Below are 26,054 nucleotides of genomic sequence, written 5' to 3'. Positions count from 1 at the left end.
CGGGGGAAAACTAGCGCGGTAGAGACAACTTGGCAGCGGAAACGGAAACTGGTCAGGTTTTCCTGGTACAGGTAGATCTACTTCAAGCGAGCTTGTACGGACGCCAAGGAGAACACAGAGCTTGGTTCCACACTAGTTGATTATTCAATCATGCCTACAACCGACATGACCTCTACTATACACTACTTCGCAATAGAATGTGTAATCGCAGGATGAAATCGCGGAACGTAATCGAAAAAGCTTTACAAAGTACCTGCTTTGGTACGAACTGGTTTGAAAATTACAATATCTGAATAAGACATAGAAAAGAGCAAAAAAAATGCCTCTTTGAAGTTAGGCGATTCCTACCTAAATACTCCATCGGTTTCCCACGACGGAATGAATTTCAAAATCAAGAAAGCGGATGCAGTATACTCAAGGCCAATAAGAAAAACAAACCGCCGAGGCAGGTTGCCCGGTCTTTCTGCCAAGCGTAACCTTGTCAAGTTACAGCTTGCTATGTAAACATATCAAGGTGGAGTTACCTGCCTAGCCGGGTTCACGTTTATTGTTACATTTGACCCCGGGACCCCGGGGGTGTAAGATTGTATGCAAACGCGGGCTATTTTTTAACCACGGCTAAGCGGTTTACCAAACCTACCTGGGGCCACCACCCTCATGTAAACAGACCTTTAATTAAATAACTTAGACATACCAAAAGGTAGCACCAATGGCATCAGGAGTGCCCTAGTTCACGCAAATTCGCGTCTAGTTTTTCCAAAAAAAAAAAAAAAAAAATCAAATGAGTAAAACCAATCCTTTATAAAACCCAAAAGTGTGTTCTTTTGGGATCCAGCTAGATTATGACTTTTGAAGCAAGATCAGTCGGATCCTGATGCAACAAACATGGGAGCAGTATTTAGTATCAGCAGGAGCCCATTACCCGGAGCTTCCATCTCAGTTGTACCCTTGAGTCAACCCTGTCCCGTATATTTTTATTTTTAGAACTGAGATATTTGCGGGGGTTCTTGAAACTTTCCGCGCTTTCCGCTATTACTGAAATAACTTCGTGCGGCCTGCAAGTGACACAATAGAGACGCAACACAGTAGAGACGACAGCTCTCTTATGATTGGCTATTATAAAAACACCCACGAAAACCGCCGTGGGAGGTGCTTAGGTGCTTCTAAAAATAGAAAGAAACGGGACAGGGTTGGCTCAGAGGGTCAGTAAGGAAGATGGAAGCTCCGGGTAATGGGCTCCTGTTATCAGGTACTGTAAGAATGGGTGTGAAATGTTAGCGTGTGCTAGAGTGGGATATACTCGAGCAGTAATTTGAAAACTTGAACAAAAACATCATTGCCGCTTCGTGTGGGGCAATTTTTGCTTTTAGAGGAAGTCGGTAAATTAGAAATTGGTCCACAATTAATAAACAGAGAGAAGTCACCAGAATTAAAAAGAAGAATAACTTGTATTGTTTTCATTTGATCAGAACGCATTAGGGATAAATGTAGGTTAATGGTTGAGTAGATCTTTTGTTTTTTTGACGGCATTCGTGGTAATTTGCACATAGCCTGAAGCAGCTCCGGGGTGGAAATCATCACAGGAATCTATTTATTTGGAGTGCTGTCTAACAAAGTTTGATGTGAAGTCTCGGCAAAGTTTGCCTTCTTCTGGTAAGCTCATCTGCATTATAATTCTATTTTTAAGAGTGCACCCAAAATGGAAAACTAACGGGACTGGTTCTTGTTAATCAATATTTATTTCAAAGCACGCTAGTTGTCCAGCTGTAATGTTTGCTTTCTTACAAATTACATACCAAAATGGGGTTTGGATGACTCCGGAGACAATTTTCTTATGCGGTTGCTTTCGTGGTTTTTGCTTTCTCGCTACCACTTCTAGAACTTCTACTCGGTATGTTTAAGTAAATCATGATAGATCAACTAATTACAAGTTTTTTCTTATACATTCATCGCGCGAAAATTGCCAATGCGAAACGAAGTTTGGCAAGATTTCTGCGCAGCCCCAGACTTCATCATGCATACAGTTCTCGAAAAAAGACATCAACAGCGAAAACGATAGTTTCGGCTTAGTTTTGAAAAAAGTATGGGGAAATGTTTTACAATGAGAATTTCACCATGTATTTGCATGATTTGTAGACGACAGTGTTTTTGTTCAATCAGCACGTAGTAACAGGGAATAATGAAAACTATACATCCTACACGCATCGAATAGTAGACTGTTCGTAAACATTTCAGCCGCGCTTTGCAAAAATATTTGAAGGTCCCAAACACAATCGCTTCCCTTTAGTGCGAAAATATGCTTGTACTTTGTCCTTGAGCATTCCGCTACCTGTTATATATTGTCACGAATAGAAATTTGAATTAATTTGCCGGACCTATGTAGAAACGAAAGAGAATACATGGAGCGGAACCGTGATTCAGATAACAACCCGGGTCGAAAATTTGTCACGAACCATTAATTTAAGTCATGCAGCGGTCCATTCTACATCGGACAAAATTTGTAGAAAGCATTTCCAAGATATTTCTGAATAAGTGATAAACGTTTTCCTACCAAACTGGAAAATAAGATAAAACGAAACGAATGTTTTCCGCTCACAGTACAACGGTCAACGGCGGTTGAGACACATGAAAGGGCCTGAATCATGTGCATACCAAGAGCTTAATTAAATCGCCCAAAAAATTCAAAGAGTATTCATGTTATCGTTTTCGAAAAGCTCCGTTTGCATCTCCGCGTTTTCCGTCCCCAGAGTTTTAGAATTCATTTATTTTAAAATGTGTTTTCGAAACTCTCAGGTCTTCTTTCATTCGGCGTGAAGACAGGGCCCTAGGGAAAAGCAGGAATGATCAACAGTAACACCAATATGATAATCTGCAATTTATTTTATGAGTGACTTAATTTCGGAATTGTTGTGAACATGTAATCAGTGTACGAAGACGTAAGTCTGCAAGGTCTTAGCAGCGGATAAGTTGATACGTAATCGAGGGTTTGCTTTCGAGAATTTTCCAGCCCGCTGAGGTTTTGCTTACATGAAATGGCTCATCCTCTGTGTAAAAACCTGTGAAGCTCACGAGTGACGTAAAACAAAGGCAACAAAACATTATAAACAATAGCGTACAGTAAAACAATACCTCATGAAACAAAGAAAACCTCGTCAGGTTTTTACACCGAGGATGACCCCATTAAATTTTTGGAAAGAGTACCATATAACCTCATACATTAATTATGCATTCCATTTCTTTGTCTTTCACGACAAAACTTTAAAAACAAAGTCTACTAGTCTGAATGCATGGGGTTATATGGTACTCTTGCCAAATATTTCGCAGAAAGCACCGAAGACGTAACATCACGACCGTGTTTACCTACCCTTATCTAAACACGCCTATCGGACGATGAGAGCGCACTTATTATCTTAAATATTCTTAAGAGATATATAACGTTCATTCCGAAACTAAGCCTTAGCGGAATAGGTGGTTTGCAACCAATCTCTAGAGACACAGGTAACAATGGTGAAAGGAACAAATGCTGGTGGACGAACAAAAGAAGCTAATGAGATATCCATTGTTTACGTCCACCAACATGGCAGCCATGACGTAACGTGTAAACTACCTCTACATTAGGAATTTATTTTTGTAATAATTTTTTTAAAATCTATGACAAGTTCTTGGTCAAGGGAGACAAGTAGGAAAGCGAGCTGGCGGAAAATTGCGGAAACTACATTCTGAATGAAAATTGGTTCCCTAACGCTTTCTCATGTAACTGCAAGATATTGTGCACCTTTCAATTGGTTAATTGGTCAATTAGAGGTTAAGAGTCATTGCGCCTTCTTGCAAGGCAAACTTAGAGCGAATAAAATTGGCTTGATGGCTATTTAATCATATTTAAGGTTCAGTCCATTATCTTCGAGGAAAAATGTAGACAGGATTTCAGACTTTTAGTGAAAGGTTTGCCAAACTTATTTAGAAGCGAAAAGAGTCTATCGAGCAGGCAAATTCAGATAAAAAGCGGAAGTCGAAAATTTGAATACATATTGACAAATCAAATTCATGCTCTGGTACATTCTCTGCAGGACAATTTTGCAAACAGCATTTCCAAATTATTTCTGATAAGCAACCAACGTTTTCTTACCAAATAATTTGAATATATTAACAAAGTTGAAATGGTAAATTGGCCACCGTTACCATTATAAAAGCTGGCGTTTCGAGCGTTAGCCCTTTGTCGGAGCGAATAGAGGAATTGTGGGTTGTGTGTGCTTTTAAAGGCAGAACAAGGAGCTTTCCCACCAATCACGTAGCTCCTTTTTCTGCCTTCAAAAGCACATAATCCACAATTCCCCTATTCGTTGCGACGAAAGGCTAACGCTCGAAACGTCAGCATTTATAATCGTAACGGTGGCCAATTTACCATTTCAACTTTGTTGATATATTGAAACTACCTTATTTATAGTAGCCGATTACTTCATACCTATTTCTAAAAGACTATTTTCAGCAGTAAGAACATTCTAGACGCTAATGATGACATATCCTTAAAATAACTCAGTAGAATGTTCCGGAATATGGAGAAGTTTCTAGCACAGCTTATAAAAATAGCGATATGGTAAATCAATGTTCTAAATTGTTCCCTTGATTTCTGGAAACTTCGTCACACAGTACCCGAGGAAATGTTTAGAGAACAGTTGGGAGAGTATGGGTACCGATGTTACGGTGTAAAAGGTTAACAAGACTTACCAGAATTTGAGATATTTTCACCCTTTATGAGGAATTTTTTTTAAAGAAAAACAAGCATCATAAACGGCCCGCATCCTCAAGATGTGATACATCTACCGAAAAATGTCATGTCTCAGGATATTAATGGAGTTGTTATTTAAGCGTTAAGGTTTGGAAAAAGAACAAATTAAAGTTATTACTTTTGTATTTTACCTAGCCATAACCCACCCATTAATTTATGCGTGATCTTATTGACTACATTGATCTTACATTGATCTTACATTGATCTTACATGGATCTTACATTGATCTTATTGATCTTATTTAACCGCCGCCTGGTTAGCTCAATTGGGAGAGCGCCGGACTGCTGTGCGGGAGGTCGAGAGTTCAATACCGGCCGGACCAACACTCAGGGTCTTAAAATTAACTGAGAAGAATATGCTTCCTTTCTTTAACATCAAGAAATGGTTAGATATTCTAGTCTTCTCGGATAGGGACGAATAAATGGAGGTCCCGTCTCCTGCAGGGTTAGGGGCAGGAGACGTTAATTTCCCACGCACGAGATTACTGTGTGATGGATGTCCTCCCCTGGGGTGGGTTGGGTGGGTAACAGGACCCCCGTTGATACCAGTGTTTACTACACTGAAGGGGCTATCCTGTATAAATATAGATGTCTGTCTGTCTGTCACTATGTAACGTGGTGCAAAATCACCGGGGAGTTATCACTCATTATAGTTCAACACTAAATTTTCTCCGGTTCTTATTGGTTTAAATCGATCACGTGACGCGATAGTGTTCATCTGTGGAGAGACACTATCAGCCCATAGTGCCCGCACGCGGAAAATACCCAGATGGATGGTGCCCGTCCGCGGAAAATACCTGGATTGATGGTACTCATCCGTGAAAAGTTTTGAATAGTTTGACGGCCGCGAAGTTAGGCAGATCGGAAAAACAGTGACTTTTCAATTCTGACAGGTATAACGTATTATTTAGCCAATGTACGATTGCGAATTATTGACATTTGTGACAAGCTGTAGGCGCGGAAGAAAATTTAGTGGTGAACAATAAAAACAATACAGTATTTATGTCTCGGAACTATCGGTCTGATAGTTGCCTCTTGGAAATTTGATGTTCTTAAAACTAGCATATTTGTTTTAAGAACATCAAATTTCCGCGGGGCAACTATCAACCGATAGTTCCTCGACAGAAACACTCTATTGTTTAAATAACACCTGTTTATGTCGATATTTGTCCTCCGATTATTTCTGTCGAAAAGAAAAAAAAAAAGCCAGCTCAAGACTTTCACATTTTTATCCTTATTACTTAACATGCAGGAAAAACCGACTCGTTTTGATGGGTCCATTGCTCTGGCTGGAAAGTAAAAACAGTTACTTAAAATTTGCTGTCAGCCGCCTTGAGGGATATATTCACTGTGTATTTGGCACAGCTCTTTACAGCAGTTATAGAGACCTCTAAGCTTGAGGCCCAATTAAGAAGAGGGGGGTTGGGCCGTATCCCGTAAATTCCGATTCGATTTCCTAAAATCTCTATTTGAATTATCCCGTACCCCGAAAACCCAAAATAATCCTAAACAATATTCTATTCCTTTGTGGTGGGGTCAATAATTTATCTATCCGATCTAAAATTATATTTTTCCAGGAACCCTAACCATTTGCAATCATCTTATGATATAGTGAGACCTAGAAGGAGAGGATCATTGAACATGATTACTGGTTGCTGTTTCTACGAGATAACTGTAGAACTCAAACGATCCTACCCATCAACAAACAAACTATTAAAAAAAAGTAACTTAGTTTATAGTTGATGGAAAAGTATACTCCAAGACCATAAACTTTTTTATTCAATCATGAAAAAGTATATTCAGAATTGTAAACTCTTACGGCTTTCGAACCTCCAAAAGGTAACCTTATCATTCGAAAATTTTGTTCAAAAGTGTGCTGATAAATCTCCATGGTCAGATACAACGCGCCTAACACAAAACATTTCTTCTATAGCTATCGCACAGAATAATTGTTCAAGTCAAAAATGCCTTTTTGTGTAACTCCTTGTTCAGATAGATTCCCTTGTGATGAAAAAAGAAGAATGTTACTTTCATATGTCACCGGTGAGGCCCAATTAAGAAGAGGGGGGTTGGGCCGTATCCCGTAAATTCCGATTCGATTTCCTAAAATCTCTATTTGAATTATCCCGTACCCCGAAAACCCAAAATAGGGAGCCTCAAGCCTTGCCTCGGGGGAGGGGGTTGTCGAGATTAAGGGTCCACGACCAGAGGGTAACAGGTTGTCATATGAAAATTCGCGTCCGGTATAGAGTTAATCTTCTCGGATGAGCAGAAAGAATGAAAGGAGATACTGCATCGGATGAGTTAAGTTCCATGTAAGATGAATAACTTTGCTGTAGTCTCATTCAAACATATTAACTTAAACAGGGTACAATAAGGTTCGGATGACTACAAGGTTCGGATAGCAGGAAGATTACACAACCATTCCCTTCTCCCGTCCTATCAGGGGCCCGCCCTTTTGGGAAACTTCAGCCTCTGGAAATTTAGTTTAAGTTAACAAAGCGACGATAAAATAATGGCGATGTAACTATGACGTCAGCCAAATATACTGATGCTCTCCTATCACGAGCACACACTCGTGGTCACTCGTGGTCAGTAGTGTGTACTTTTTTCACGCTTGGTCAAGTGTAAACATTGCTTAATATGCAATACACATATAACCAAAGTTTCTGCTCCGTTTCCCCCACATAAATAAAGCTTTAAAAAAAACGCGCGTTCAGTAAGTAAATGGACCGGCTTTACTTTGCAATCGTTGGTTGGTTACAGGTAGTTGAACTGAGTTACGCAAATGATAAACTGCTCGTAAGTTGCTTTTCAGTGTGTAATTGTAAGTAGCAGTTTTATGTATTGGCTTTTCTTTTTGTAAGAAAGATTGATTTCATTTGGAGCGTTGCCAACGAATATTAATTCTTAAGCTAACAAAATGGTTTGAAAGTTCTTAAAACCATCGCGCTGACTTCATATCTCCTGCATCAAAACAAAAAGACACGTGGCTATTTCACACTATTGTGTGCGTCGCTCAGTTATAAAGATTTCATCCTCGATTCCAAGCTTCGATCGACCAGAGAAGAGATTCAAAATTGGCGCGAAATAAATTCATCCGAAACTTATCATTCAACCGAAAACATACAGTACAAAGAAGCCGTATCATTTATCTAATGATATGCGGTATTTAGAGAGCGATCTCTACAAGATGGATGCGGAGTCTGCAAAGTTTTCTTGCTCTTGGTAAGTTTATCATCATCACCATATCATTTAAGAGCGCTCACCAATGAAGATTATAGTCGTATACAGCAATCAAAGGTTGATTAGCGCCCCGAAAGCTTAGTATCCTTGGTTTGTACGGTTTTTGTAAACTGAAGAGCGCTCGCCAATGAAGATTATAGTCGTATACAGCAATCAAAGGTTGATTAGCGCCCCGAAAGCTTAGTGTCCTTGGTTTGTACGTTTTTTGTAAACTGAAGACACTTCACTGTCAAAGTACATCCCAACACTAGCAGGACAGGGATATCTATGGTATGTCAAAGAAACCTCAGGAAAGGCTAAATGTAATTATCATCGCATTTTTTGTTTCAAATTATTGCAACGCTCTGGGGGTTAAGAGTTATTGCGAGTTCTTACAAGGCAAACTTAGAGCGAATAAAATTAGTTTGACGGCTATTTAAGGTTCAGTCTACTATATACGGGGAAAAATGTGGACAGGATTTCAGACTTTTAATGAATGATTTACCGGACTTATTTAGAAACGAAAAGAGTCTATGGAGCGGGAAAATTCATGCTCCGATACACTCTCCATCGAACGAATTTGCAAACAGCATTTCCAAATTATTTCTAAATAAGCAACCAACGTTTTTCTACTTACTGGAAAATAGAAAAAAACGCAACAAATATTTTGTGCTCAAACTACAACGGTCAACGGCGGCGAGGACACTTTTATGGACTCATACTATGAGCTGAATTGTCCCGCCAAAAATATTCAAACATTTTTCATGTCATCGGTCTCGAAAAGCCCGATATTATACAGAAAACACAGAAGGTTGACGTCACAACCGTGTTTACGTACTCTCATAAGTAAACACTCTTTTATGTAATTTCGATGGCAGCACCCGTGGGCAATAGGAAGAGAATCCTACGTTTTGATCGGCTACTCGAGCGGGAAAGATGGGCTCACGTTGCCTGCTTTGATCCTGCTTATTGAAAAAAAACAAAGAAAATGAAAAAGACGTGAAATAAACGTGTAACTTCGTAATTTTTGAACAATGTTGGCGCTGGGGTCGTCAAAAGCGGCAGTGACAATCAAAACGAATAAAAAAAAAAAACGTTCCTTGTTGGTTTATTGTTCTGAAACAGTTGGCTTTCTTTCCCAGCTCTAGAAAGAAGTCATCTTGATTTCATCAAAGCGAAATATTTTTGCTCTTTAACGAATCCTTTAATTAACCAAGCTTGTTCGGTCAAGATGGCTAGACTTTAGCCTCATTCTTTTTTCCCCTCGTTTTTACGCTCGACTTCGTCTCGGTTCGAAAAACGCAAAAGAGAACTCGGCTACCATGAATAGCCATCCCTCCCGCTCGATCTCTAATACAACTGTATTGACCAATGAGAGCGCTCGTACAATCTTAAATGTTTTTTTAAGAGGTGAATAGTGTTTAATTCCAACGCTGAGCCTTGGCGGATCTTGAAAAAGATTTTGGCCAAATGTTGTTCACCCGCTATTTTGTCTCCATTGAAAGGGATGGTCTCGATTTCTCTATCGAGATGGAACAGGTTAACAAAGTGGTAAAACGTTGAGCATGCGCAAAGAATCAGTTTTTGGCGGCCGCGTGCAAATTTCCCACGCAAAGAAACCGCGACTTACCGACTTGTGAGTTCTGAAACCCTGGAAATGGGGCATGGGTAGACGTTTTACTATTGCGTTGAAAAAGCTAGTTATGAATGAGAACATTTTCTAAATTTTGTCTAAATATTTTATAGGTTTAACTTAAGTGATGACATCAAAAGGCGGTTACAAGAAAATCTCCGGTGATGACGACAACGAAGTCAGTTTTGCATCTGCTCTTTTTTTTCGTTGGATGAACGGAGTTCTTAAGGAGGGCAGTCAAAGACCTTTGGATCAAAATGACTTTTTACCATTGTCAGACGAGAACTCTGGCCGTTTTGTCACAGACAAGCTTCGAAGAAGCTGGGAAAGCAGGAAACGTCATTGCAAGATAAAAGGAAAAGGGCCCAGACTTTGGAAAAGCGTGTTTGATATGCTTTCTGTCAAAGATGTAATCATCATTTTGACGGGAAGTATATTGTATACAACTTCTCTCCTTCTGTTTCCACTGTTTCTCGGGTATTTTGTTTCTATGCTTATGTCAGCTGAGGCAGAGAATACTTACCTGTTCTACGCCTGCGCATTAGCTATGTGTCTCAATGGTTTGATCGGTGGTCTTGGTATGCACCAGCAAGACTACAGATGTGAAGCGTTGGGTATCAAAATAGGCAGCGCCCTGAGGGGACTGGTGTACCACAAGGTAAGCACGATCCTAAACAATATTCTATTCCTTTGTGGTGGGGTCAATAATTTATCTATCCGATCTAAAATTATATTTTTCCAGGAACCCTAACCATTTGCAATCATCTTATGATATAGTGAGACCTAGAAGGAGAGGATCATTGAACATGATTACTGGTTGCTGTTTCTACGAGATAACTGTAGAACTCAAACGATCCTACCCATCAACAAACAAACTATTAAAAAAAAGTAACTTAGTTTATAGTTGATGGAAAAGTATACTCCAAGACCATAAACTTTTTTATTCAATCATGAAAAAGTATATTCAGAATTGTAAACTCTTACGGCTTTCGAACCTCCAAAAGGTAACCTTATCATTCGAAAATTTTGTTCAAAAGTGTGCTGATAAATCTCCATGGTCAGATACAACGCGCCTAACACAAAACATTTCTTCTATAGCTATCGCACAGAATAATTGTTCAAGTCAAAAATGCCTTTTTGTGTAACTCCTTGTTCAGATAGATTCCCTTGTGATGAAAAAAGAAGAATGTTACTTTCATATGTCACCGGTGAACGGCCACCCTGCTAAGCGAGATTCAAACTGGCGACTGAGTTGTAGCATTATATGGACACACTTGAGGATACTTTGGTAAAAGTTCGATTATTTTCGTCTCAAAACGCGGTTATGGCTATATTAAATGGCAGAGATTAAAATCTAATAGGTTTTGACTCTTCAATGTCAAATCTTCACTCTCTTTCAGACACTTCTTCTCAGCAAACAGGTGTTACTAGAATTCACTGCAGGACGCTTATTTGACCTGATATCTAATGATGTTAAGAGAATGGAAGAAGAGACAGTCAAGTTTTTTTTCTTGACACCTTTCGCAGTCCTTTTGTATGCAGGAATTACATTCCTTATATACAATCTGATTGGTTGGCAGGCTACTACGGGTGTGTTCTTTCTGTGTATTCTCATGCCATACTTTGCCGTCTTGTCCTACGCTAATGCTAAGCTGCGCTTGCGCACAGCTACAGTGTCCGATCAGCGAATCTCCCTTATGAATCAAGTAGTTTCCGGAGTCCGCGCAGTCAAAACGCATGCGTGGGAGGACGAATATCAGCGAAAAATAGAAGATATACGAAGGTAAGGTAAATGACCATGTTCGGTCGGAGGTGAACTCCAACAACCATGCGGTTTAAGCCGCATTAAATATATATGCCTGAACTCATTTCAACTTACTTGTCATACCTCTCAGTTAGAACGCGCGCTATGATTGGTCGATTTAAGCGTCGATCAACTCTGGGTATTTGACCTTTTGAACATTGGTTCGTTCAAACTCCTCCCCCTCTCCCACCAGGCTAATGAACAGGCGCTAAATTTCAAAATGGGTTTTTTTCATTGTTACCGAGGAGGGAATTTCTGTTGTCACATTCTAGTGGAAACTGGCTGTTTATCTTGACATAAGTAATCAAGAATTATGTATAAAAAAAACACGCAAAGTTTTCTTTATTGACAGAATGGCGTCAACAACAGAGTGAATTTGCAACAGATTTTGAAAGGACTTGAGCAGTTATACTAAAACAATCATTCGCCTCAGGCTCACTGAATGTTTTTAATAATTCCCTTGACTTTTTCGAAGAGATTTTCGAATGTATTCACTTCACTTTCGCAATAATTGTTAAATCATAACTGATAGAACATTTCATTGAGCCAAATTCGTCTTCCGTGCTGCCTTATTTTTCATACATGGTGCTGGGGTCATAAGAGAATTGCACTTCCATGACGAAGTGGACGATGGGAAATTCTTTAAAGGAAGGGTACACTTCTCGCGCACTTATCTCATTAATATTTTATATTATTAAAAACTGGATCATTGGATAATGCAATTCAAGACTTTTTATCGGCTTAGCCATTATGGTATATGAGCCAATATACCATAATCTACAAATATGGTCAGCGTACGCGTCAGCTTAAAATCAAAAGGGAACTAAAAAAGTCGTTTTCCTCCTACAAAATAATAATTTTTTGAGAGCGTTTTTAATAAACAATTATTATATGACTGTGTCTCACAAGGACTGGGAACTACAGAATTCACGAATTTGATTGGCTGAAATCAATATTAAAAGCGGTCTAGATTTTCCCATCTAGACCGGTTTAGAAAAAAAAGGTACAAAGAATATTAAAAATTGGCACATCAGATACAGCCATATAATAAACATCTTATTAACCGAGCTAGGTCGGTCTGTAATGGGAGAACCTTGACTTAGGTCGCTGGTACAGACCTCACTGCATTCGGTCTGTACTGGCGACCTCGGTCAAGATTCTCCCATACAGACCTCCCGCTCGGTTAATAAGGACTAAGTAGAGAAGATTGGGGACGAGTAGGTTCGAGAGAATGCCCACATAACTTGCGATGATCTTTTTTCTTCAGAAATGAAATCAGCGTCATTTCGAAGAGGACAACCATTCAGTCAAGTCTTGATGCTTTGTTGTACAGTGCAACGCCATTAGCTACTCTGGTATCAGTAATTACTATGGTGCTTACAGGCCAGACCCTAACACCCGCTAATGTTTTTATGCTACTGTCGTTTATGGGTGTTCTAAATCTTGATGGCCTGTTTAATTTGACAAATGGTTTCCTGGGAACATATGACGCATACGTTTCACTTGAAAGAATCGAAGAATTCCTTCTTTTAGAAAATTTATCGGAAGCTTCGGAGGATGATGAAAATAAAGAACACCAACAGAAGGCAGAGTGTACCTCCACTAAACAAAGTAGCGAAAATATGAAGAACAATTCACCCTCTTGTGAAGTAACAGAATTAGGGCCAACTGATCTATGTGTGTCAAAGTTAACCTGCCCAAAAAGCCATCGTGAAAATGAATTTATTCTTCAGGATATCAACTTTGTTGCACCTTCAAAGAGTTTAACAGTAATTACCGGGCCGGTTGGAAGTGGTAAGTCTACTCTACTCTCAGCGATCGCTGGTGAAATTTCCAACACTAGTGGGACGATTTTGTATCGAGGCAATGTCATTTACTTGCCTCAGACTGCTTGGGTATTCTCGGGAACACTAAAAGAAAACATTCTGTTTGGCCAGCCCTACGCTGAGTTCAAGTACGAAAGAATAATCGACGTCTGTGCTCTGAAAGAAGACTTTCAGCGATTACCTGATGGTGACCAAACAGTTGTTGGAGAACGCGGCGAGGTTCTAAGTGGAGGACAACAGGCAAGAGTAAATTTAGCTCGTGCAGTCTATACTGAGGGAGATTTTTATCTGTTGGATGACCCACTAAGTGCTGTAGATTTTAAAGTTGGCCAACACATCTTCAACAATTGCTTAAAAAATCTACTGGCTGATAAAACTGTTCTGTTAACCTCTCATCAGCAAGAGCACATGGAAAATGCCGATAAAGTGATTGTGTTGTACAGAGGGCGGGTACTGGATAAGGGACGCTTTATTGAGCTGTACGAAAAAGGTGTAATTAGTTCAACTGTTGACCCGCTCTATAAAGCAGCTCTGAAGGACAAAACAGAATCATCGGCGACGTTTACCTGGGAAAATACTGAGAAACACGTCAATGCTGAAATATTCCAGAAAACACATTCTCTGCCCAATGAAGCGATAAGTTTGGAGATAGCAAAGGAGGATCGTACAATCGGAGTTGTGACATCCAAGCTGTATTGGAACTACTTCAGAAGTGGAGCACATCCTTTGATGATAACTGGAATGGTTGTTTTAAGTCTCATTACTCAAGGTAAGCTTATTGTTATACTGAGTTACTAGCCTTGGGTCAGGCCCTTAAAGGGAAGACAGCCGTATTTTTCTTATTACGTGCAAAGCATTCGATTGCAACTATCGTTTTAAACATCAGTATGCATTAATAATAAAAAAGGGAAATTAACTTGCATTAAAACCTTGCTTAAAACCTGCAAACTAAGCGGCTTTTTTCGCGGTTTTCTGTAGTGCAGGAACGAGCGTGAGGCACGCACGAGGACAATGCGAAGGATCAGAGACGTGCGATTGGAGAAGCACGTGTTTATCCGTTCTCGTTTGCCTCATGATCGGCTTGCGCTTACCTCCACTCACCTCAAAAACAAGAAAGAGCCGGCTGTTTTGTTGGCTACCTTACTAGCATTAAACTTTCAAGGGCAGTTTTCTTTTAACCATGGTTAACCTATTCATCTATCCGCACATATTGCAGTGCTTACAGAAATATCCTCAACCTGCAAATGGAAATATTTAATCTAGGCGGGTAGTGTATAAACAATGTTCAGTTAAATGATGACATATAGAAATACATTTCAATTATTACATCCTAATGGTGTTTCTTTCAGCCATCATAGTTGCTCCAGACGTGTGGCTCTCGTTTCTTGCAAGGCTAATCCCAGAAGATCAGAAGAACAAGACTTATTTATCTGTCTTCGCCTGTCTGGTTGGCGCGTGTTTTATATTTACTATTATTTGGGCTTATGGATTCCTCCTACTTTCTCTAAAGTGCGCCGAGCGTCTTCACGATAAAATGGTTGTGGCCCTTTTACAAGCACCTGTCCTGTTCTTTGATTGTAATCCAGTGGGAAGAATCCTAAATCGCTTCTCGAATGATATTGGCTGCGTGGATGAGTTATTACCCAAAACATTCTTGGCGGCAATGCAAATGCTTTTGATGACATTTGCCCAAATTCTGGTAACAGTTGCCACAAATGTTTGGCTCGTGTTTCTCGTTGTTCCAATTTCCGTGCTGGTCGTTTTTCTTTCCAATTATTACTTGAAAACGGCCAGAGAACTAAAAAGGCTGGAGTCGATATCTCGTAGCCCGGTGTTCGCTCACTTTTCGGAGACTCTGGTTGGACTGGACACGGTTCGTACAAGAGGAAGACAGACAGATTTTGTGGACACACTATACAGGTACGTTAGAAACATAGACTCAGGGTGCGCTGCAAGAGCTAATTAATGCACAGAGAGCGAAGGAGTTGTTATTGACAGTACTTCCAACTTAAATTACCAAATTTTTGTCGTGTCTTTTGAGATTCTTTCTGACGTATGCCTGTCAGGAAATGAACCTTTCCTTATGGGAGTTTCTTGGAAAGTAGCGCCTTTCCGGGGAGAAGGGGAGAGTAATTCGTAGGAAGGCTCCATTCTATTATCAGGCGTGTTTACCCCAAATTTTCTTATTAGGGCTTTTTAAGACTAATTTTTAAACAACAAAGCCAAAGTAATCATAACAAGCCAGTCAGAACAAAAGTGGAAAAGAATACAACTAGTTAACGATAACTAAAAATAAAACACAGAAACGTCACTGAGTACAGGAAAACCGGAAAGACCAAGAGGCGGTTGGTTTTTGGTTTTGGGTTTTTGATATAATTTGTTTAGAGGGAGGCTCGAGTTCTTTGGACCAATCACAGATCACAGAGCAAAGTGATACAAAGCTAATGGAATGTAATTTTTTTTTACAGTAAACTGAAAATTTATCTTTTAAGAAAACTAACTGTGATAAACACTCGTCCCTCCAGATACCAAGATGTTCACAATCAGGTATACATTATGGTGATGGCCAGCGGTAGATGGCTCGGTACACGTTTGGATTGTCTCGCTTCCCTGTTAGTCGGTGCAGTTGCTCTGGCTGCAGTCTTGGCATCTCAAGATGCCGGTAAGCTCAAGATTCTTAGTAACGTTTTCGACTCTTCCTATTTATTACGAATCTGTATAGTCGTGTACAGCATGTACTGCTGAACTAACTATGAAATAAGTGACACTATAAGCGCACTCTTATTGGTTGACCGGTGTGTACAGGTGAGATTTAGGACATTTTAGATTCGCGACAGTTCTTGTGAACTATTTTAGGAAAGCAAAGCAATAGAAGACTTTTTCCGCGTCTAAATAGCCTCCTCTAAACACTAGAGTGTCTGGGAGAGTAGTGTAATCGATAGTTATGCAAGCCCATGTGGCAGTCAAAACCTATCCACGGGTAGTTTTTAAACACGACAGAAACGTGAGGGTCACTCGGATGGCTCAGGAGCTCAGCAAACTTTCACTTGTCTTCACAAGTGATATTTTGGTTGTTAACCTTAAGAAGACTAAACAAAGAGCTGGTATATAATAATAACGAGGAAAAGGTTTTTATCTTTCCCATTAACTGACTGCCTTGACAAGACAAAGTGACCAACACTTTTTAAAGTTTTCCTCAAAGGTTCAAGGTTGTGGAGGAAGACTGGTCTGACTAGAATTTATAGAATAAAGGTCTGATTTTCTTTTCAGCTTCTGCTGGTCTCGCTCTTGTTTATGTCATCCAAACTCTGAGCGTGACTCAATACTTAGTTAGAAAAACCTCTGAAGTGGAAAACTACATGACGTCAGTTGAGCGAGTTATGACCTACACCAAACTCGACCGGGAGCCTGGATACGAGGAAGAGCGACAACCCCCAACAGATTGGCCTCGGAGAGGAAGTATTGATTTCAGAGATGTATCTCTGACTTACTATCCGGGGGGACCTCAAGTGCTGAAGAAAATCAATCTTAGCATCAAAGGAGGAGAAAAGATTGGAGTTGCCGGCCGCACAGGAGCTGGGAAGTCGTCCTTTGTAGCAGCTCTTATGCGCATGCCTGATGCTGACGGAGAGATAATCATCGACAATGTTCCAATTAAAGAGATAGGCCTCCAACAAGCCCGACGAGGCATCTCGGTTCTTGGCCAAAGTCCTGTTCTTTTTAGTGGATCATTGAGAAAAAATCTCGACATTTTAGACAAGTTTCAAGACGCTGAATTATGGCAGGCCTTAGAGGATGTGCAACTGAAAGATTTCGCCGAGAGACTTGAGGCCAAGCTCGATCACGAACTGATGGAACTTGGCGCAAATGTCAGTGTCGGAGAGCGGCAGTTAATTTGCTTGGCTCGTGTGCTACTACAGCGAAGTAAAATCGTCGTCTTGGACGAGCCAACTGCGCATATAGACCCAGACACAGAACAGACGATATGGAATGTAGTGCGGGACAAACTGAAGGAGTCCACTGTCATCACTATAGCTCATCGTTTGAACACAATAAGAGACTGCCAGAGGATTTTGGTCTTAAAAGATGGAAAAGTTGAAGGATTTGACAAATTTGATTCAATAATGAACAATAAGTGAGATGCACTCTAGGGCGGAAGACCTCGATTGTCAAGTCAGATCTGATCCAGTAAAAGTCAAAGGATCATTAAGTCTTTAATCTCTTGCAGAGCTCCTTTTCAGCACATTGTGTAAATGAATGAGATTTGCTGCTTATTGTTCTGTTTTAGCTCCTATACACTCCTAAACATCATGTTTCTAGGTGTCACGTGACATCCATTTTTCCGCGGGTCTCTTCAGTAATTGATCACAGATAAAGTCATCATGTAGTGAGAACAAAAAATACTGCATACTTAAATCACTGCTTTCTTACCACACTTTGACGTCCTCTGTGATCTATTATTGAGCTGACCCACTGTGACGTAGAACATATTTGCTTACATTGTGACAATAGGGTTTTCGGCTACAATTGAACTCTCGCAGTAAAAGTAACAACGACGGGGGAAAACTAGGTCGGTAGAGAAAAATTGGCAGCGGAAATAGAAACTCGTTACGTTTTCTTAGTACACGGAGATCTACTTCAAGCGAGCATGTACGTCACTGAGGATAACATAGCGTTTTGTTGGACAACAGTTGATTTTTAGGTCATCCCAATAACCGACATGACCGCTAGCATACACAACCTCGCAATTGAATAGGTAATCGCAGGGTGTAACTCGGAAAAGCTTTGCAACGTACTTGGTTCAGTACGAACTGGTGTGAGGTTCTATTAGGACAAAAATTACGATATTTGGATAAGGGAAAAAGATCGAAAAGAAAGCTTCTTTGAAGTTTGGCGATTCATACTTTAAAAATACTCCATCTGTTTCTACCACTGAAAGAATTTCAAAATCAAGAAATCTACTTCAAGCAAGCTTGTCTGTGTGTGTGCTTGCTAGTGTGTTGTTACTTTCGCAGTGGTTCTGTGACGTCATCCTTGATGAGCAGACTCTGGGCCAATTAGAAGAATAAACATCAATAAGCACAGGAGTGATCTTAAGAATCTTAAACCTAACAAGCCTCTGGACCTAACGGTATTTTGTCTCGTAGTTTAGCTGTTGCGGGATCATCAGCTTCAGATGGCTTGTTGATGGTATTTTATTACAGCATGGCTTCATCCAGTTTTCCCGATCTCTGGAAGTTAGCCAAAGTTCACGCAATTCATAAAAAAGGGAAATGAAGCCGCTTCTCGGCCCTATAGATTGTACATTATATATGTTAATGATCTCCCCGACCACACTGATTCAGAGGATCTTTACATGTATGTGGATGACACCACAGTCTACTGTATTGGCCAAAATATCGACCAAGTTATATCATCTCTAAATGTAACAATGAAGGAAGTCCTCATGTGGAGTGTAAAAAATCTAACCATCCATCCAATCAAAACTGAGGCAATGATTCTAAAGATATCTGAGGAAATTTATTTCAAATCTATTATTCCAAGCGTAACATATTATAAACAACCTTCAACCATCGCTGGCTGATGATATCTGTCTCAGTAAATCGAATTGGCTACCCTTCTCTTACTTTTACAAAAAGGCCTTTCTTACGTTAATGCACAAAGTGTATTTTGAAACTTCGTGTCAATCTGTTCGAGAACTTTTTTCTTAAAAGACAACTTCTAGGTGAACTCGCTTTCCTAATCAATCTAATATCATTAGGTTTAAATCTGATACTGGAAGAAACAATTTACAGTACAGAGGCCCTGTAATCTAGAATTTTTTAAATAGACTAGTTAAAGTGCCTGAAAATTTTAATTCCTATAAGCAGATATTAAAGAAACACACCAGGGACATTGCGGAGTATTCTTTTAGCAAGGAAGCGACGTTGATCACCGCAAAAAGATGATTTTATATACTTTTAAGCATTTCTATTTCTGGTATTATATTATTATTTCAATTAGGCTCTTGTAAATCTCAGTTTTTTTTGCATGTATTTATATTGATTTCTCCCTGTACATAACTTTTATTCTTTTGTTAATATCTTTTGTGTTTGTCAAATTTTGATTGTGCGTAGTAGGTTCACATCAGCCCTTCGGCTGCCAAACAATCTCAACCTACTTATCAAATAAAGTTTACCTTGCCTTACCTAACTTAATTATAACATAACCAAAGTAAAGCGTGATTATCCATATATTTACCATTGTATATTAAGTTCACCAGTATTCTAATAAAGCAGTTGTGTAGAGGACTTGGTCTGTGCGCACGTTACTCCAGTAGCAGTATACATCGAACCCCAATACACAACACCTAGTTATTCAATTAAAAGTCTGTTTACATGAGGGTGGGGGGGCCCCAGATAGGTTAGGTAAACCACGTAACTGTAATTGAAAACTATTCCGCTTTGCAACCCAGGGATCTGGGGGTGAAGTTTCTAGAGGTTGTTGGGGTGCTTTCAAATGTAATATGAACGCAAATCCGGCGAGGCAGGTTATCACACCTTGAGACGTTTACATTGCAAGTTGTGACTTGACGTGGTTACCCTTAGCAGACAGACCGGGCAATCTACCTAGGCGGATTACCTAAGGTGGGCTACCCCTCTTAGGTGGGTTACCTCACCTATCCGGGGTTCCCGACCTCCATGTCAACGGGCCAGTGGTGAGAACTATAACCCTTTGCCATCTCCTTCTACTAGCCTGTGACGAACCCTAAATTACAAACGAAACGCAAAAAACAGTGTTTTGTGCCACAGTAACTTCATTCTCAGTTCATAACGGACAACGGACGTAACCTCTAGCATACCCAACTAGGTAATCGCAAAAGCTTTTATAATGTACTGGCTAAAAGTACCGACAGTTGTGAGGTTCTATTATGTCCTTAAAACGCAGAGATACCAAAGATCTCCAAGTGCAACCGAAATGGTTAGATGTTCAGGCGATTTCAAAGGGCAGGATGTTTTGCCAGAAGAAACCCTTTGGGAGTCATTCATGTTGACATGTTCTAATTGGCCATTCTGTTGTTATTATGTATGTTAGTATGTTATTTTGCCGTTGTTATTTTAAATTTGAAATGTTTCACAGGAATAGTTAATTTGAGCTATGATTGGTTCAGGTGTTTCTTTTCCTTTTGTTATTCAAACCTTCTTTTTTTTAGGAATTAGCATATATCTACCAGTGTATTTTGTTTTCTCTCTCTGTTTTTGTAACGGTTTATTTGGATGTGAACGGAATAAAAAAAGGAAGAAGTTTGTTTTAATCGTGTAAAAACTTCAGGTTATGGGCCCAGGAGTACGTAAATGAAACATGGAGGAAAAGTTGTTGATCGACAAACTTAACGGAAGCAATTGGAACACTTGGAAATTTCAAATGAAACATTTATTAAACAACAACAAACATATGAAACATATGTGTGAACTGCGGTTATGAGACGTATATGAGCACGATCCTTCGCAGTAAAGCACTATTTGAGCAATAGTGAAAATCAGACCTGAAAAAAAAAAAATTTCAGGCCTGTACGGGATTCGAACCACTGACCTCTGCGATACTAGTGCAGCGCTCTACCAATTGAACTAACAAGCCAACTGGGAGCAGGCCATCAAATTAATTCGACATAAACCCGTAGATGATAAATCAAACAACAACAAACATATGAAACATATGTGTGAACTGCGGTTATGAGACGTATATGAGCACGATCCTTCGCAGTAAAGCACTATTTGAGCAATAGTGAAAATCAGACCTGAAAAAAATTTCAGGCCTGTACGGGATTCGATTTATCATCTACGGGTTTATGTCGAATTAATTTGATGGCCTGCTCCCAGTTGGCTTGTTAGCTCAATTGGTAGAGCGCTGCACTAGTATCGCAGAGGTCAGTGGTTCGAATCCCGTACAGGCCTGAAATTTTTTTCAGGTCTGATTTTCACTATTGCTCAAATAGTGCTTTACTGCGAAGGATCGTTCTCATATACGTCTCATAACCGCAGTTCACACATATGTTTCATATGTTTGTTGTTGTTTGATTTATCATCTACGGGTTTATGTCGAATTAATTTGATGGCCTGCTCCCAGTTGGCTTGTTAGCTCAATTGGTAGAGCGCTGCACTAGCATCGCAGAGGTCAGTGGTTCGAATCCCGTACAGGCCTGAAACTTTTTTTAGGTCTGATTTTCACTATTGCTCAAATAGTGCTTTACTGCGAAGGATCGTGCTCATATACGAAACATTTATTGTTGGTGAAAGGATTATGGGGCTTGGTAGAAGGATCAGAAGTCCTCGCAGACGATGCCACTCAAACGGCACAAACACTTTACCGATCGAGGCTAGAAAAGGCGTTCTCGACAATTGTGTTGGCGATTGATAGTGCTCAGCTTTACTTGATCACCTCAAGCGAAGAAGCAAAGCAAGCTTGGGATGCGTTAAGGAAACATTTTGAACGAGAGACACTCGGGAACGAACTATTTTTAAAGAAGAGATATTTTCGTTCCGAGATGAAAGAAGGTACACCGGTGGAACAACATTTGAAGCTCATGAAAATGAAAGATATCACCAATAAACTTGCGGCAATTGGAGCGCCCATTTCCGAAGAGGATGAAGTTGTGACTTTGTTAGGGAGTTTGCCGAGAAGTTTCGCGACCCTGGTCACCGCTATCGAAGCAAGAGTGGATGGAGTTAGCCTGGATTATGTCCAGCAAGCACTCATTCACGAAGAAAGAAGCAATCTGAGCTATGTGGTTAGTTGAATGAAGCTGAATCAGCGCTAACGGGGACCTTTAGGAGAGAAACGCCACGCGATCGGCCAACATGTTTGGGATGTGGTGCTGCGGGTCATATTCGCCGTAGTTGTCCAAGCGATCCGCCCCGCAAGCAGTTAACATGTTTTGAATGCGGTGATGTGTGTCATACTCGCCGTTATTGTCCCAAGAAATTTAAATGGCACAAAGCAAAATAGTCGACAGTGACGAGCGCCGACCGAATAATTCTGACTTCGAACGTGAAGAAGTTTATGCTACTGCGTTTATGGCGTCTGTTGAGAGCGTGGAGTCTACAGACAAAAATTGTTGTCCATGGGTTATCGACTCGGGTGCATCAAGTCATATGACGACAGAAAAGCACGTTTTGGTGAATTTTCAGGAATTTGCCGAGCCTGAAAATGTCGCGCTGGGTGATGGTTGTGTTGTGAAAGCGTTGGGATCTGGGAACGTACGAATGAACATGCTATTTCAAGCAACCGAATCCAAGAAAGCAGTTTTATATGATGTCCTGTACGTGCCTAAACTCACTTGCAACCTGTTTTCTGTAAGAGTTGTAGTTTCTAAGGGCAACGCTCTAGAGTTTGGTCCCCAAAAATGTTGTATTTGGGATGGAAATGGAAAGCTTCGTCGAATGGGATCACTGGTTGATAAACTCTTTCAACTAGACTGTCAAGTTGCAATCACTACGGACACTGTGCACGTCTCAGCTGAGTCATCTCCGGGTAGCGACTTATGGCGTCAACGTCTTGGACACGTACACGAGCTATGCCTCAAGAAATGTGTGGAGAGTGAATCTGTACGAGGGATTAACATCAAGAAAATGACTGAACTGTCCTTCTGCGAAGGATGTTTGGCAGGAAAGATGTGAAGAAAACCGTTTCCCACGGTGGGAGAGATCCGCTCGACGCGAAGACTACAGCTGGTGCACAGTGATGTCTGCGGTCCTATGCACACGCCATCGATTGGAGGAGCAAAGTATTTTGTTACGTTTATTGATGATTACACTAGGTGCTGCGCTGTACACTTCATGAAACACAAGTCAGAAGTGTTAGAGAAGTTTGTAGAATTTGAAGCCTCAGTTACCAACGATGTCGGTAAGGCAATGGGAACGTTGCGAACGGATAATGGCGGCGAGTATTTGTCTACTGAATTACGGAACTATTTGAAGGAGAAAGGAATTAGACATGAGCTGACATTGCCACACTGACCCCAACAGAATGGTGTAGCAAAATGAATGAATCGGACTTTGGTCGAGTTGGCACTTTCGATGATCGTGCATGCGGCATTATCGGACATCTTTTCGGTTGAAGCCGTTTCTACAGCTGCCTATGTGAGAAACCGCCTTCCCACGACGGCGCTAAAAGTGAATGAAACTCCTTATGAGCGGTGGTATGGAAGGAAAACAGATGTGGGCCTCTTGCGTGTATTTTGGTGTCTGGCCTATGCCCACGTACGCGGCAGTGAACGACGAAGGCTTTACAAGAAATCGAGGAAGATGCGTTTCCTGGGCTACAGCTTGACTTCAAAGGGATATCGTCTTTTTGATGAGACGAACCGAAAGATGTATATACGAAGAGATGTGGAGTTTAATGAAAACGATTTCGGTCAGAAGCGAGCCATGACAAGAGAGCCAGACCCAAGGTGCGAGGAAGCAGAGCAAAACGAAGTAATCCCTGGAAAAGATGAAGGAGAACAAGAAGAAATGAAGAATTTAGAAAATGACTCGCCAGGGGAACCTCGACGGTCAGTAAGAACACGAAAAGCACCGGTCAGATATGGTTATGACGAATACACAGACAAGGCAACTCACCGCTTACATCATGTCGCCTATCACCTTTCTGGGATTGATGAACCTACATCTATACAAGAAGCAAGATCAGGTGATCACGCTGCAGAGTGGAAAATCGCGACGGATTCAGAATACAATTCGCTGATTGGAAACAAGACATGGAGGTTGGTTGAATTACCTCCAGGTCGGAAAGCTGTTGGGTGCAAATGGGTGTTTAAAATGAAACACTCCTGCGACGGTACAGTGGAACGATTCAAAGCACGCCTAGTGGCCAAGGGTTGCCCAGAAATATGACATTGACTATGATGAAACCTTTTCGCCTGTAGTTCGTTTGTCTTCAGTACGTTGTCTGCAAGCGTTTGCAGTTCAGAATGATTTGCTGATTCACCAGATGGACGTAGAAACAGCCTTTCTCAACGGTAGACTTGATGAAGAAATTTACATGCAGCAGCCGGAAGGATACGTGAAATCTGGGGAGGAGCATCTGGTATGCAAGATAGAGAAGTCGCTGTATGCTCGTTGCGTGACTCGTTGCGTGACTCCCAGAAACATGATGCTTAGGGGTATATAGGAACCAAACCCGAACAATGAGCAACAGATTTCATTATTTTCCATGAATGGGAAGAATTAGGGATCTGCAAGAGATTATAAATTGTATAATAGTTAACGCACGTATTTAAATGGCTGAAAATGAGTGCCTTTTTTGTGTTACACGAGAACAAAATTGTAACTGAAGAAAGCAAGTTACAAATAGCGCTGACTAAGAATTAAAACTATAAATAAGAATTGTTAAGATATGCAAGATAAAACATTGAATAAAATACATATTAAGGAAAAAATACATTAAGTTAAAAACCGTTAAAAGTACAATAAAATTACAAGTGATAATCGCTAAGGCTTTCCCAAATAAACCTCTTGAATTAATGTTTCTTAAACTTAGAAGTAATTAATTAAAAATCGAGGCACCTAAAAAATAGCGACTTTCTGTGATGCATTTTTCATGCAAATTATCTATAGGCAACAACATGATTTCTCGTCCAATTTGGTTTAAATGAGCACTTGTAAATTTTTCGAATACAAAGACCCTGTTGAAAGACAAAACTGCACTCCCCTTGCGGGCTCGTGCAATTTTGTGTTCTTTGAAACATTTACTCGTGCTTGTTAAAACCAAATCACACTCGAAATCATGTTATTACCTATTCTAATCCTTTACCTTAGACCACATCTCAATCATAGTTCATTACTGAATCAAGTTTGTCAAATCCTTCAACTTTTCCATCTCTTAAGACCAAAATCCTCTTGCAGTCTCTTATCGTGTTCAAGCGATGAGCTATAGTGATGACAGTGGATTCCTTCAGTTTGTCCCGCACTACATTCCATATCGTCTGCTCTGTGTCTGGGTCCACATGCACAGTTGGCTCGTCCAAGACGACGATTTTACTTCGTTGTAGGAGCACACGAGGCAAGCAAATTAACTGCCGCTCTCCAACACTGACATTAGCGCCATGCTCTAAGCAGTTCGCGATCGAGCTTGGCCTCAAGTCTCTCGACGAAATCTTTCAGTTGCACATCCCCCAAAGCCTGCCATAATTCAGCGTCTTGAAACTTGTTTAAAATGTCGAGATTTTTTCTCAATGATCTACTAAAGAGCCGTTGGCTTTGGCCAAGAACCGAAATACCTTGTCGAGCTTGTTGGAGGCCTACCTCTTTGATTGGAACATCGTCGATGATTATCTCTCCATTGGCATCAGGCATGCGCATAAGAGCTGCCACAAAGGATGACTTCCCAGCTCCCGTGCGGCCAGCAACTCCGATGCTTTCTCGTCCTTTGATGCTAAAATTGATTTTCTTCAGCACTTGGAGTCCCTCCGTGTAGTAAGTCAAAGATACATCTCTGAATACAATACTTCCCCTCCGAAGCCAGTCTTTCGGGGGTTGTCGCTCTTCCTCGTATCCAGGCTCCCAGTCGAGTTCGGCGTAGGTCATAACTCGCTCAACTGACGTCATGTAGTCTTCTACTTCAGAGACTTTTCTAACTGTGTATTGAGTCTGGCCCAGAGTTTGGATGACGTAAACAAGAGCAAGACCAGCATATGCTGAAAATAAAGAAATTGGAATTATGCAGTAAATGGCTTTAACCCGGGGATAACATGTGAAGGTGTAGTCTGATCGTCCGTGTGAGTGTAGTCCTGAGAAGGACTGTT

General features: G+C 40.5%; 2 protein-coding genes and 1 pseudogene across 2 annotated transcripts; 2 read left to right on the top strand and 1 right to left on the bottom strand.

The window, feature by feature from the left end:
- The first annotated feature begins 1,559 nt into the window (after positions 1–1,559).
- On the top strand, positions 1,560–19,561 carry LOC148717962 (ATP-binding cassette sub-family C member 4-like). The gene is made up of 7 exons (XM_088743485.1): positions 1,560–1,653; positions 9,757–10,301; positions 11,044–11,426; positions 12,715–14,042; positions 14,623–15,193; positions 15,799–15,935; positions 16,544–19,561. Exons 2-7 carry the CDS (start codon positions 9,771–9,773, stop codon positions 17,410–17,412), a joined length of 3,819 nt encoding a protein of 1,272 aa, XP_088599611.1. The 5' UTR covers positions 1,560–1,653; positions 9,757–9,770; the 3' UTR covers positions 17,413–19,561.
- Positions 19,562–22,239: 2,678 nt separating this feature from the next.
- On the top strand, positions 22,240–22,929 carry LOC111333514 (uncharacterized). Its single transcript, XM_022939108.2, has one exon. The coding sequence runs from the start codon at positions 22,240–22,242 to the stop codon at positions 22,927–22,929; it is 690 nt and encodes a 229-aa protein (XP_022794843.2).
- Positions 22,930–25,076: 2,147 nt separating this feature from the next.
- The window catches only part of LOC148717961 (ATP-binding cassette sub-family C member 4-like), an 8,074-nt pseudogene continuing 7,096 nt past the window's right edge, over positions 25,077–26,054 (bottom strand).

This window comes from Stylophora pistillata, chromosome 13 (assembly GCF_964205215.1).
Source record: "Stylophora pistillata chromosome 13, jaStyPist1.2, whole genome shotgun sequence".
Classification (NCBI taxonomy): domain Eukaryota; kingdom Metazoa; phylum Cnidaria; class Anthozoa; order Scleractinia; family Pocilloporidae; genus Stylophora; species Stylophora pistillata.
The sequence above is the reverse complement of the archived record's forward strand: the minus strand, read 5'-3'. Positions and strand labels throughout refer to the sequence as shown.